Source organism: Drosophila serrata, unplaced genomic scaffold (assembly GCF_035046125.1).
Source record: "Drosophila serrata isolate PLE 108 unplaced genomic scaffold, ASM3504612v1 contig_245, whole genome shotgun sequence".
Classification (NCBI taxonomy): domain Eukaryota; kingdom Metazoa; phylum Arthropoda; class Insecta; order Diptera; family Drosophilidae; genus Drosophila; species Drosophila serrata.
The window spans coordinates 2,786,889-2,799,447 of record NW_028257143.1 but is presented as its reverse complement, the minus strand read 5'-3'; the positions used below and the strand labels follow the sequence as shown (position 1 = coordinate 2,799,447).

The 12,559-nt window shown below is 41.6% G+C and overlaps 7 protein-coding genes across 7 annotated transcripts in view; 4 read left to right on the top strand and 3 right to left on the bottom strand.

Moving 5' to 3' along the window:
- The window catches only part of CenG1A (Centaurin gamma 1A), a 57,534-nt gene that overhangs the window by 3,757 nt on the left and 41,218 nt on the right, over nucleotides 1-12,559 (top strand). The gene's annotated exons all lie outside the window — the stretch shown is intronic.
- On the bottom strand, nucleotides 2,032-2,792 carry LOC110186017 (uncharacterized). The gene is made up of 2 exons (XM_086832098.1): nucleotides 2,370-2,792; nucleotides 2,032-2,306 (listed from the first exon to the last, which is right to left on the bottom strand). Exons 1-2 carry the CDS (start codon nucleotides 2,391-2,393, stop codon nucleotides 2,097-2,099), a joined length of 234 nt encoding a protein of 77 aa, XP_086688224.1. The 5' UTR covers nucleotides 2,394-2,792; the 3' UTR covers nucleotides 2,032-2,096.
- LOC110186015 (uncharacterized) lies at nucleotides 4,959-6,392 on the bottom strand. The gene is made up of 2 exons (XM_020955051.2): nucleotides 5,717-6,392; nucleotides 4,959-5,654 (listed from the first exon to the last, which is right to left on the bottom strand). The coding sequence occupies exons 1-2, from the start codon at nucleotides 5,793-5,795 to the stop codon at nucleotides 4,996-4,998; spliced, it is 738 nt and encodes a 245-aa protein (XP_020810710.2). The 5' UTR covers nucleotides 5,796-6,392; the 3' UTR covers nucleotides 4,959-4,995.
- Nucleotides 6,431-7,418, bottom strand: LOC110186013 (uncharacterized). The gene is made up of 2 exons (XM_020955049.2): nucleotides 7,259-7,418; nucleotides 6,431-7,183 (listed from the first exon to the last, which is right to left on the bottom strand). The coding sequence occupies exons 1-2, from the start codon at nucleotides 7,326-7,328 to the stop codon at nucleotides 6,474-6,476; spliced, it is 780 nt and encodes a 259-aa protein (XP_020810708.2). The 5' UTR covers nucleotides 7,329-7,418; the 3' UTR covers nucleotides 6,431-6,473.
- On the top strand, nucleotides 8,758-9,838 carry LOC110186011 (uncharacterized). Its single transcript, XM_020955047.2, has 3 exons — nucleotides 8,758-8,914; nucleotides 8,975-9,140; nucleotides 9,196-9,838. Exons 1-3 carry the CDS (start codon nucleotides 8,809-8,811, stop codon nucleotides 9,785-9,787), a joined length of 864 nt encoding a protein of 287 aa, XP_020810706.2. The 5' UTR covers nucleotides 8,758-8,808; the 3' UTR covers nucleotides 9,788-9,838.
- On the top strand, nucleotides 9,952-11,139 carry LOC110186010 (uncharacterized). Its single transcript, XM_020955045.2, has 2 exons — nucleotides 9,952-10,146; nucleotides 10,347-11,139. Exons 1-2 carry the CDS (start codon nucleotides 9,999-10,001, stop codon nucleotides 11,093-11,095), a joined length of 897 nt encoding a protein of 298 aa, XP_020810704.2. The 5' UTR covers nucleotides 9,952-9,998; the 3' UTR covers nucleotides 11,096-11,139.
- LOC110186014 (uncharacterized) lies at nucleotides 11,474-12,393 on the top strand. Its single transcript, XM_020955050.2, has 2 exons — nucleotides 11,474-11,692; nucleotides 11,752-12,393. The coding sequence occupies exons 1-2, from the start codon at nucleotides 11,493-11,495 to the stop codon at nucleotides 12,302-12,304; spliced, it is 753 nt and encodes a 250-aa protein (XP_020810709.2). The 5' UTR covers nucleotides 11,474-11,492; the 3' UTR covers nucleotides 12,305-12,393.

The window sequence follows — 12,559 nt, the reverse complement described above, 5'->3', positions numbered from 1 at the left end:
TATTGCTGCCTAGCTTTCGGCAAGCTTGTTTATTTACTTTTAATTGTACAACAATATTGACGGACAGACTTTTGCAGTGAATTGTTTGCCGCTGTCATATCAGTTTTCGCTATATTTGTACATATATATTTTTTTTGTATTATTTTACATTCCGTGCTTCTGTTTGATATCACTTTTGTGTGTTTGTGTGTCATTCGGAAGTGGAAATTGTTGTTGTGCGTCGATACGCTCGAGAGCATAACATGGAGATGCCATTGGGGCCACAAATACTGGCATTAAAAACACAAATGCAGTTTCCATACACAGAAAGAAGATTTTTTTGGGCTGGGATTTATTTTCATTAATTTCATTTTATTATACGATGTTTCTTAAGTTTTTTAGGTTTAAAGGCTTAGGGCCTAAGGCCTAGTTTGCAATATGTTAAGAAATACAGTTCCAATATTATAATGTCTGTGTGATTTTACGCTTATGTTAACAAAATATTTGCTATATCTTCACTTCAATTAACAAAGTACGTTTTTTTTTATAAAATCGATGGTGGTTTCCGGTACTCCTTTCGTTATGTTTATAAACAAGCACTTGCAATCGTGAAACTCTATGAAAACAATGGAAGTGAATTTTAGCATCGATATGGTGGTAAAAATTGTATGACACTGCTCATTTGAGAAACTAAAAACAAATAGTGGGTGTGGCACGATGCACATGAAGATCGTTGCAACATCGGGACTGAAACTAGCTTCTTCAAAGAGTAAACAAGTTTAAAAATTGCATCTTGTACAAGAGTAATGAAAATTGGATAAAGAAATTGCAAAATTTTAGGATAGAGACCAATTTAATTTTACAAAAACAAATATCTGGGATTACAGCAGTTTCCTAGCGTTCGAAATTTAATATCAAAAGTGACAGAATGTTATGAAATGAACTCTAAAATGTTTGCTTAAGCATCCCGGTTGTTTTTTTTCGTCTGCCCAGTGGCTTTTCTCGTTATATTTTGTGTCCACTGCTGGTTAATGCTGCTATTTATTGCTAGTTTTATTTATTGTACTTTTAATAAACACAATATTTCTTTGTGTGCGTGGATTACCAAATTTCAGTGGCACAAAAGCGGCGGCGGCACATGTGCGACCGTCGCCGGGGTTTGATGGCATGCGTGCTCGACATCTGCTCCACACCCTGCTCCGCTCCTCCACCTCATCGTTGCATTCCTTCAACTATGGCAATGCTCTTTCCCTCCGCTTTCCTGTGCACTAAGCGTTTATTTTTAACGTAAATTGCATTAAATATATCTTGCACTTTGCTTGCCTTTGCTATTTCAATTGCCATTGCACAACAAAGTGTTATTGCTGTGATTTCGCCGATTTATTTTCGTTCTCGATCGACCGATAAAGTGTTAAACAAAAGAAAGCTTATTTGGAAATGAATTCCTGCGCAGTGGTCATTAAGTCATAATATTTCCAAATTTGGATGTCGCTTGGAATGAATCACGAAATCGTTGTGGCTTTAGAGAATTTATCATTTAATTAGCAGGCAACCTACGTACAGGTGCAAAAGTGACTCGAAACATTGGGTAACGTAAAGAAAGCGTCAATGCATTCATTACTAAATTTTTAAAATTACACACATATAAACAGGTTTTAGTGCGAGGAAGGCTTGTCAAATGTTATTACGTATATTATATATGTATATATATATAAATATCTTTATATATATTCATAATTTACATCCCCAAGTGAATCGAAATAGTAGCTTAGCGCCATTCATGGATAATCGATTGTATAAATTTGCATAACACTGGATGATATCTTCAAAATATATACATATGTACTTGCTTGTGATAATTATATCTTTTAGTGTCATAAAAATTGATAACCTCTCACGACATTTAACATTAAGTTTAGGTATTGAAATTGGATTTGAAGGATCTCATGCTTATTTGCAAATATTATTGAGAGCCATGGACTTTCTTATTTGACTCCTTAATAATAATAAGTTATCCCATTCATTTGAAGTGAAATAAAAAAGTATGGGATATTTACTTGCAAAAAAGTTTTTATTTTCACATTTTCCGAATATACGGATATGACTGAGTTCTAGTTTTAAGGATTTGTGAGTCGATTTTTACCCTCAAAGTGATTCTCAACAACTTTGCCACTGATCTTGGCCATTTTCCAAAAGTAATCAGCCACATCCGAAACGAATCCTGCAGATATAGCCTGCAATTTTTTGCCCGTCAATAGAATTTTGTATTGCATGTCCGTGAGACCTGTCTCCTCCTCCCGGTTCAATAGTAAAGGAGAGCCCTTGAACTAATTTGTAAAACAAAGTACAGAAATTATTGCTGGAATTTTTAAAGTTGCTGACCAACTTACTTCTTCGAAAATGTCCAGCCACATTTTATCCTTTTTGTCCAGCTCATTTTCAGCAATGGCTTGGTTCAATCGCGTTATATAAAGACGGATATCGGCGGACCTCTTCGTTCGAGGATTCAGGTTGGATTTCACCTCCGTGAAATATGCGATCTGAGAGCGGAACAGGGAGTTCAAAAGATTGACTGTCTCCTCCTTGGCCTCCTTCTCCAATGCCTTCTGCTGCGGGTCATCGAATCCAGGATTAATTGGCTTAGCGGTTGCCACCAATATCTTGAAATTAAATACTCAATTAAATCGGATGATTCTCGTAAAACTTGTAGGCTTCCCTTGCCTGGGTTATTATAAGCAAAGCGAAGCACTTAAATATCATTTCTGGAATAATTGATTTCTGCCTCCGTCCTAAGTGAACAATGAAATTAAACTGATTTCCGAATTTATATTCATCTATAGTGGAACTTAATGCTTCTCCCATAGGAGAGGTGATAAGCGGCTTGGCTAGGGATTTTTCTAACGCTCTCAGATCTCGTGAATATTACTAATTCTAGAGCTTTTTCGAATTCCCGGTCACTATAATTGCGTTTTAAGAACACATCTCATCGCACGTTCCCCGAATCGGCGAGCATTTGGCTATTGATCTATGCTATGTCAAGGTCTGTCTAGCTGCCTGGGTGGTAGGTGAGCCGCTCGCACGATTCCACTATCAGTTTTTTTATTTATTTTTTTTAACAAACATTGAAACAACCTTGGCCATGCTAAGAATTTACACGTACTTTATTTATAATTTTTATTTTAAGCAACTATAGATATCTTGGAGAGCTGATGTTATCAGTGAACTGAACCTGTGATTAAAACGGTGTTGTCAGCTAAAAGTTTGTTTATCCGTTTGTATAAAGACCAACGTCTTGTTCTTTCTATAAGAGATATTATTTGTGAAATCAATAAAAACACAAATGCAACGCATTCTTTTAGTTGTAACGAAAGAAAAATGTTATTTATTTCCTATATTGTTTATCTTTTCATTTTGGCGCAAAAACAGTTCTCTTCTTCTTTAAATCTATTAATTTAATACTTTGGATCTTAATATTTTTACCATTAAAAATAGTTCGTTACCAGTATAGAAATATAAATACGCGCCCACTGCTACACGAACTTGATTTTATTGATTATTTACTATGATTTCACAATTTTTTTTTTTAAAGAAATTAAAACATAAAAATATAGAAGTGAATGAAGTGAACTGAAAAAAATCATGATATCATGTTTAAATATATGTAACTATAATAAGGGGACAAAAATGAACACTAAATTTGTATAATTTCAAACGGCCAAGCGTTGGTTCAAATTTAGAACACACTGTAGACAACATTTTCCAAAATTTATCAGTTTAAGAAACCAAATCAAAAAATGAACAAATTTTGTCAAAATTATACTCTTCCAGGGTATTATAAATTTCACTAGAATTTATTTCCCCCTAGAGTATAAAAACTAAAAAAAAATGTGGAGAAATGATTGGGAAAGTATGAACCATAAATAAATAAACATTTTTACAATTTTAAATTGTACAATCATATCATATATGTACATGGGTGCCGTAGAGGAGTTCGATCAATTTATATCTAACCAAGGGAAATTACCCAAAGTTTTAACATATAAATCTTTTTTTCATTTTACTGAAATAGGTTGATTTCAAGTGAACTAAAAGCAAACTGAAAGGGTGTAAAGACAACGACCTATTTTATACCTTTACTTATCATCATAAAGTTGTAAAAAGATCCGAAGGTAGCAGTCATATCCAAATCGATTCGTATGCTGCTACTGATCAAGTTCATATAACTTAAAACCAGTTTGTTTAAAATCCAGCTATATTGCGGAAAATTAGTAATAGGGACTTCTGTTGGGTCAATCTGACCAGTCTTTTAAATTTACTATGGGAGAGTCGGCCTCTTAAAATTGTGTTATAAAAATCTGTTAATGTTCAATTACTTTTATCTAAAAAAAAAAGTACCACGAACAAAAGAAGTGCAGAGGGCAACTTTTAAAATTAATAATTCCCTTAAAAGCCAAAAAGTATGCAACGTGTTTTCGGAAATGTATGTAACATGTATTTTACACAAATTTCCACAGTATTTTACACAAATGCTAATGACAAAGGACGTAGTAAAAAATACCAAAAATGATCAAAACAAATGTGTATTTTTTGTAAAAATGTAAAATTTTAAATAATTGCGTTTTGTTTGCGTATTTTTGTTTGTTATTAAGTTCGATCGCATCCAAACAGCTTCTAGAGTCATTGGAAATATTGAGCTTTTTCTGGATGAGCAAAACGAAAACCTGGAAAATAAGTCTGTATAAGTATTAGTTCTTATTGTAGCAATAACACTTAAGCCCTCAGTTGGCCTAATCAATTTTGGCGAAGGAAATGCTATTATAAGCTTAATCTCTTCGATTAGATTAACCAAATAGCTTGGGTGTTTGTATTTGCGTGTTTTTTTGCCAGCTGCTGGTGGTAGGCAGGCCAATAAAACGATCGCACATGGGTTTATGGTTCACACGTTTACCCCACCGCAAAAAGTGAATGCAATGCTCAAGTCGAATACTTTTGGGCTTTATTGTGGATATTTGGTATTTAGTTTCCTCCTCCCGTGATAATGCCAATGATATCACTCAGGGAGCGGTCTCCGATCATATCGTTGCATATGGGAGTGACGAACTCGTTGACCCATTCAGCGACGAAGTCTGTGTTGTCGTTGATTGTCAGGGAGACGAACTCCTCGATGATCTCGTTCATCTTGCGGTTCAGGATGCGGTACTTGGACAGGTTCTCGATCTGCGAGTCGACACTGCCCACCGTGGGGTAGAACAGGATGTCCTTTACGGCCAGTTTCTTGGACAGCAAACCGAGCGAGTAGTTGATCGTGCCCTCAATGACCAGGTCCTTAAGGGCAAAGAAGGCGCCACCTTCGCGCTGCATGCGATAGCCACTGCCCACATCTGCCTTGTACAGGGTGGTGATGTTGACATTATCCCATTTTATCGTCGTCTTAACGCGGTTTCTAAACACGTCCACGTTCATGATGAGTACTTCGTACTCATCCAGACCCTCCAGTACAAAGTCCTCGATCTCACCGTCTAAACTGAGCTCTCCTGTGCTGAACTTGAAGGATTTATGTGCGAGCTTCGCAGGAGCCAATACGGGAATTCCGTGATTCGGGGCTCCATTGCGCAGAACTATCTTTAAGGACTCCACGGCTTCCAAGGCCACACTGGACAGAGACCGGTCCTGAGCTAAAAGCGGCAGGGTATAATAAAGTCATCGTGTTTCTTCATACGAAAGTAAAGCGTCTTACCGGACATAGGTTCTGCGAATTCAGCGCCATAACAGCTGCCCAGGGCCAAGATAAGTGCAATCAAAAGGACGAACTTCATTTTTTATACCGGCACAACGCACACGAGTTAAACCTTTCAGGTAGCAAAAGCCACTAATCATTACTTGACCGATCCATTGCTCTTTTATAGCAATTGGCATGTTCAGATAAACTATCTCTACGCAAAGAAAATGTACCTCAAGAATCGTACCTGAAATGTGGCGAAACCTAACGTATAATACTGACAAGTAACAAAATATTCTAAACTCAAAAGCTCTTATAGAACATATTAAATTGGTAATATTTTTATATCGAACAACTTGGTTTCATTTTCAGTTGGAGGATAAAATAAATAGTTCGATATAAAAACCTTAATTTTAATTCTCATCTTTCAAATCTACCCTAATTTCAGCATCATATAATTGTACAATTTGTTTTGTACCTATTGGCTTGTAGTTAGTGCGAAAATAAGTATACGAAAGTATTTTCTTCCTGTGTAGCTACTGAAGTTTGTTAGTATTCTTAATCGGCAAATAATTTGGCAAATGTTTTATGAACGATAAGACAATGCTTGAGATAAGCCCTCTATAAAATGATTCGGTCAATAAGTTGTAAATTCTGTGAAAGCTTGTAAAACCGAGAGATAACCCACAGACAATCCAAATCCCAAAGAGAGAGAGAAAGAACCAGAACAAGTTGATTCAAAAACGTTTTTGTTGTTTAATCAGCGATGACTTAATTACCACTCGAACTCGGGAGGAATGCAGACCTCCTTCTCGCCACCCTCGCCGCCACCGGCTCCGGCAACGATTTCGGCCAGGGAGATGTCATCCAGGACGCTGTTGACAGCGGGCACGGCAATGCTCTCGATGGTGTCGGCAATCAAGTCCTCGTTCTCGTTGATGGCCAGCTCGACGGCCTCGGCCAGGTACTCGTTCATCTTCTCGTTGATGGTGCCATCGCCGAGGATGCCCTCGATCTCGGAGTCAACCTCACCCAGGTGGGTGCGCACCTCCAGGGTCTTGAGCTTCAAGTTTCCGCTAATCACGCCCAGAGAGTACTTGAGGGTGCCCCAGATGGCCATATCCTTGATGGCGAACTTGGCATGGCCAGCTCCGATAAGGTTAACGGTGAAGCCGAACTTCTTGAGCAACACATTCATGTTGTACTGGGTGTCCACGTTCACGTTGTTGAAGATGAACCTGAAGGTGACCTTGCTGGTGATGGCGTTGACCTTCATCTCAGCGATTTCGAAATCGTTGAGGCCATTGAGGCGGAAGTGATCGATGGTTCCCTGTGCCTTCAAAACGCTGGTATCGATATCGATCTCCTTATGGTCGACCCTCAGGGGGGCCATGGGCGGAATGCCCAATCCGGCGAAGCCACAAGGCATCTGCTCCTTAAGGCCCTCGATCATATCCTCAATCGTGCTGGAGATCGAGTGGGTGCCTAGAGCGTGGATACACGTGCGTTAGCTTAAATCTCATTGCGGAAGGTCGGTGGTCGACCAACTCCGATACTCACCAATGGGCTCGCCCACCGAAGCCGCGCTGGCGACGGCTACAAAAGCCAAAAGAGCCACAAAGATTTTCATTTTTACTTTGACTGAGAGTCCTACCAACTGATCGCAGTACAGACGGTATTTATACTACTCAACCCTCCGGCCGGACGAGCTGCTTTTTATAGACGAACCGTCCGTCCAGGTGGGGCGAGAGATAAGGGGCTCCGATCCGTTCTTCGTTCTCCGTCCGAGAACGATTGATTAGCCAAGGGACGGGACGGAATGGGGTGGTCATTGGATCGATGCCTTATTGCTGTCTTATCTGGCCACGGTTTCCCGCTTGGCCAATTTTAATTTCAATTTGTTATATAAATCAGAGTACTTATCCCGAGGAAATGATCAGATCTGCCATTTCGATACGGATACTTATAGTAGCATAGTATATAGGTTGCTTAAACAAAAACATTCCCCTTTTGCTTAGGAAAGTGTGATCAAAGTCTCTTTAAGGTGTGTCTCATATGACACTTATTCCTTTGAATAATCTAAAGTTTAAGATGGGAAAAACTTTGCCCAGCAGAAGTAATAAAAAGTACTTAGATTTAAGCCATGCTAAGGTCCTTAATAAATCCTGTGATATCATCACAAACAACTCAGCTAAGGCAATATACGTCAGCACATATAAATATAAGGCGAAGAAAGGCCTTGTTTGTTTCGGATTATAATATAATCCATGCACTTCTCTGGATCTAAAGTCTGCGAAAAGTTTGTTATTTGATTTACAATCGAGCCACTCCTGAGTGCCGTTGAATGATTTATGGCCGATTGCTTGAAATAGCTTATTTAAAGGACTTTTGCCGCGAAATCTATAAATATATAAACCAGACGGTGAATGCCAGGTGGCCAGTCAGATACTCTATAAATTAATTACGAACCAAAAAGTTTCCACCGGTCTCAGCCCAACGACCTATATACCCAGGTGCTGAGTTTTTCTGCAAATATCTAGGTTTTCAACGATTAAAATCTTAATCAAAGTCGGCAGTAAATTACTTGTTGAGGCCCTTTACAGTACTGTGAAGAGTATGTGTCCATGCAGTTTGGCCAAGAAACAAAAAAATAGAAAACAGAAGCTACCCCCAATCGAGTGATAGGAATCAGTCAATAATACCATTAATCCATGGACACCTGCATTGACGTTGACGTAGTTCTTCCCCCGGTAGCCAGGCCATTTGCCTATATGTTTCGCAATGATAGACCATAAATGTTCTCAAAACGATTTGGACATTCGATTGGCCAATTGGGCGTCGAGATTACGCCAAAACAAGCCACTTAAGCGATAGAAGTGGCATTTTTTGCTTTGGCTTTGTGGTCCTACAAACCCGTATGCCGAGCGATAGAATTCCTGAGCGCTAAATCGGGAGCACTAAATCGTGCCATTCGAGCTGTCCTAATCAGTTTGAGTGATTAGCATGTATAACAACCTGGCCAAATTATCCCAGGCCCCGCCCCCTCGACTGGCCAAGTTTTGCTATAAAAGGCGATGGTTAGCGGGACACAATAACCAGGTGGCTATACAATGAAAGCTATCGTCTGTGTTTTGGTGGCCCTTTTGGCCTGCGTAGCAGCCTACGATGTAGAGCTTCTGAGCGAGGAGCAGTGGGACCAGCTGGTCGACCGCAATCGTAAGTATATCCCCCGGTCGATTGAGGGCCAATAAATCAGCTATAATTCATCCCGAACAGCGGCCAAGCCCGATACTCAGGGCCTGATCTTGAACTCATCGGCCAAGAAGGCCATTAAGGGCCTGATTAACCAAATGCCCTGCGGCTGGCCCGAGTACGGAATCCCGCCATTGGCCCCCTACACCAATGCTGATCTGCGCATCCACTTGGCTGAATCGGTTGTCGAGTGAGTATCTCCGTCCATCTCTGGGGGTGTATCTCTATCTAATACGTGCCCTCAGTACCCTGTTGCAGTTCCTGCGCTTCCGCCTCGATGGCCTTGATGGCATCGAGATCAAGAAGCTGAAGGTTAGCTACACCTTCAGCAAGAAGGTCAAGTTTCACTTCAAGATGAAGCAGATCAAGGCCAGCGCCCACTTCTTGGACACGAACACCTTTGTCGATCTGCTGAAGAAGCTGGGACTTAGTGTGCGTTACGAGAGCTCTGGACCTCTGTCCTTCAGCCTAGAAGACCTGTCCGTTCAGGGCGAGTTCAAGTACAAGATGCCCTTCATCTTCGGCTCCATCAAGATCTACAAGTTCCAGGTCGCCATTACCCTGGGTGGTGTGTCCTCCAACATTGGTGGAGTCATGGGCAACGGCAGGATCAACGAGTTCATCAACGACATGATCGATAAGGAGGTGCCAGCCTTCATCAATGGCAACCAGGCGGCCATCAGCTCCACGATTTCGGAGGTCTTTGGGCCGGTTGTTAACTCATTCCTGTCGGGTCACAAGATCTGGTACCTGTTCAGCCTGCTCTCCGCCACCACCGGCACCTGCAATCCCACCCCGGCCCCCTGGTTGGCCGTGGAGCCCAGGAAGTTAGACTAGGTTAGGCAGCAGCAAATCAACCACCAATAAAGAAAAGAGCAATTCAACCGAGTCCGCCATCTACGTTTTAATTAGCCCCCATTTCGCGTGCTATCTTCGCACAGTATCTCCGTTGGGCGTTATCGGCCGGGATTGATTTTGGTATATAAGTCTCTGCCCGGGGGTTAGCCAGTTCAGTAGCAAGTTGAGTTACTGAAAGCAACAATCAACAATGCGTTTCCTGCTAGTCTTGGCCTGCCTGGTGGCCGCCTGTGCCGCCGGCACTCTGCCCAACCGCGTCGAGCAGCGTCTGATGGAGCTGGCGGATCAGAATGGCGACATTGATCTGTTTGTGGAGCCCGAAGAGGGAGCCGTCGAAGGTGAGGCAAGGCGAAGGTCGCTACAAAAACCAAAAAAAGTCGAAACAGAGAAAGATTTTACAAGTGTATTTATTATTTGTTTCGAGTTTTGAAATGTGTTTTTCAAGGATGTCAATAATTCTTCTGTCGGAATAGTTGTCTTAACACCTTGATATAAATGTAAATTTGTAACCTAAACAAGAATGTTGTCCAACCTCCAGTTGCGCCGCAGTTCATTGTGTCCTGGCAGGCACGTCGCTTCATCCGCAAGCTCCAGAAGCAGATGGAGTGCGGATGGCCCCAGTACGGCATTCCCGTGCTGGCTCCTCTTCGCATCAACGAATTCGACCTGGACTTCAAGAAGGGCATCTTCGAGACTCTGAACCACGTTTTCCACCTTAAGGTAGCCGGTCTGGATGACTTCAAGATTCAGAAGTTCAAGCTGAACGTGATTACCAGCAAGGTGACCTTCGACTTCTTGTTCAGCAACATTGACACCACCGCCCAGAAGTACAGCACTGATACTTTGATCGATGCCCTGCGCCAGTTGGGTCTGTCCGTGGAGTACGAGGGATCCGGTGATTTGCTGTTCGACCTGGTGAACCTTCGCATCGCCGGCACCCTGAAGTACAAGCTCCCCATGCTGTGGGGCTCCGCCAAGATCACCTCGCTCAAGACCACCATCTCGCTGGGGTCCGTGGAGTCGGACATCAGTGGATTCATGGGCAATGGCAAGGTTAACCGCGCCATCAACCGCCAGCTGGAGAACATCGTGGTGAAGGCCATCAATGACAACCAGCAGGGCATTTCCGACACCATTGAAGACACCATTGTGCCGCGCGTGAACAAGATGCTGAAGGGCAATGACTTCTGGACTCTCGTTGACCTGATCCTGTCCAGCAGCGATGACGAGAAAGAGGATGATCCCATTGTGGTCGACTGCGATCCCGCTGCCGATCCCTGGGCTTAGTTTCAGCAGTTGTCATAATAATAAACACTTGTCGATACATTGAATCCTCCCTGGTCTACTTTTGGGGGTTTCATTTTTGTGCAGCTCCTAATAAGATGTTCAATGTTGTATTTCAATGGTTTTTCGAACCCTTAAGATACATAGAAACTGGAGTTATAGGTTAGTGAATCAACTTGTTTCTCGGATTTTAATTAATTGGTTTTGTTTGTTCATAAACTTGGGTTCCTAATACTCACAGTTTTTAAAATAATATGGAAATGAAATTGGGAACTTGGACTCTTATCTTCTCTACTCTGCCACCTGGCCTAATCCAATCTTATCGATTTTGGCTACTTAAGTGACTAATCGCACCCAAGTAGTTGGTCAATTCGTTAGCAGTTACTGTTTGACATTCGCAATGAGAACTTGTGTGATTTTCTTGACCCTTCTCTGCTGCAGCACCTTGGGCTCCGCCAAGTTGTTCGACGATGAGCTTCGCGAACTGACAGAGTTCCTTCGTCTGCAGATGCGATGTGGTTATCCTGCCAGGGGAGTTCCCATTTTGGCACCAGCTCAGATTGCCTACAAGGACATCGCTGTCAGAACAGAAAACTTTGGGTAATTACTCAGAGTTGAGCATAAAAGTCAATCAAATATAATCACGTATCAATCCCCAGTTGCCAAGGAAACTTCACTGAACTAATTCTCGAGGGTCTGGATGGCTACGAGTTCTCCAAGCTGGAATGGAATAATGTTCTTCACACCATCAAGTTTAACATTAACTTTCCCAAAGTATCCGTGAAGAGCTCAAACTACAAACTGGATATCTTGGCTCGTCTTTTCGGTTCCGATTTCTCCCTGTGGGGTGATGGTGCCCTTGCTCTTGAATTGATCAACTTCCGAGCCTACGGTAGCTTCATTATCCGTCCAATATCGGCGACCAGTGGAGTGTATGTAAAGAGCTGGAAGGTCAAATGGGAGTTGGAAGAGGCCAAGTCCCAGACCACGGGCATTATGAACAGCCGCCTGTACACAAAGTTCATTAACGATCTCATCAAGGACTACTTGGAGATCATGATCAACGATAACCCCACAGAGGTTTCCAACTTTATGGAGGAACTTATTGTGCCACCAATGAATATGGTGCTGGAGAATGTGGCCTGGTACGAGATTACGGCTATCATTCTTGGCCTGGTCGAGGGCATTCTGCCGGTGGAGCCAATTTGCTAAAGTGTGGGAAGCCGTTTGGCAGGTGTTTCAAGTGTTCAAGTGTGAATAAATGGCTTAAACAATATAAACTTGATAACAATTAGTTGGAATTTTATGGTGTCATTTCCTTGTACGAGCTTTAGTTTTAAGGAAGTTAATGAAGTGGTTGCCAGTTGGGGTAAATACTTTACTTTTTATATACATAAATGTGAATTCCTAGATAATCCTGTCTATACCATTGAATTGATTTTCTTTTTGAATTAATTCTTTTGATGA

Bases quoted from the DNA above. Each gene is read 5' to 3' on its own strand.
- LOC110186014 (XM_020955050.2), top strand. From the start codon at position 11,493: ATGAGAACTTGTGTGATTTTCTTGACCCTTCTCTGCTGCAGCACCTTG. The intron at 11,693-11,751 runs GTAATTACTCAG...ATCAATCCCCAG, and splicing joins GTCAGAACAGAAAACTTTGG to TTGCCAAGGAAACTTCACTG.
- LOC110186011 (XM_020955047.2), top strand. From the start codon at position 8,809: ATGAAAGCTATCGTCTGTGTTTTGGTGGCCCTTTTGGCCTGCGTAGCA. The intron at 8,915-8,974 runs GTAAGTATATCC...CATCCCGAACAG, and splicing joins CCAGCTGGTCGACCGCAATC to CGGCCAAGCCCGATACTCAG. The intron at 9,141-9,195 runs GTGAGTATCTCC...ACGTGCCCTCAG, and splicing joins TTGGCTGAATCGGTTGTCGA to TACCCTGTTGCAGTTCCTGC.
- LOC110186013 (XM_020955049.2), bottom strand. From the start codon at position 7,328: ATGAAAATCTTTGTGGCTCTTTTGGCTTTTGTAGCCGTCGCCAGCGCG. The intron at 7,184-7,258 runs GTGAGTATCGGA...TCCACGCTCTAG, and splicing joins TTCGGTGGGCGAGCCCATTG to GCACCCACTCGATCTCCAGC.
- LOC110186010 (XM_020955045.2), top strand. From the start codon at position 9,999: ATGCGTTTCCTGCTAGTCTTGGCCTGCCTGGTGGCCGCCTGTGCCGCC. The intron at 10,147-10,346 runs GTGAGGCAAGGC...TCCAACCTCCAG, and splicing joins CGAAGAGGGAGCCGTCGAAG to TTGCGCCGCAGTTCATTGTG.
- LOC110186017 (XM_086832098.1), bottom strand. From the start codon at position 2,393: ATGTGGCTGGACATTTTCGAAGAA. The intron at 2,307-2,369 runs GTAAGTTGGTCA...TTTACAAATTAG, and splicing joins GGCTGGACATTTTCGAAGAA to TTCAAGGGCTCTCCTTTACT.
- LOC110186015 (XM_020955051.2), bottom strand. From the start codon at position 5,795: ATGAAGTTCGTCCTTTTGATTGCACTTATCTTGGCCCTGGGCAGCTGT. The intron at 5,655-5,716 runs GTAAGACGCTTT...TGCCGCTTTTAG, and splicing joins ATTCGCAGAACCTATGTCCG to CTCAGGACCGGTCTCTGTCC.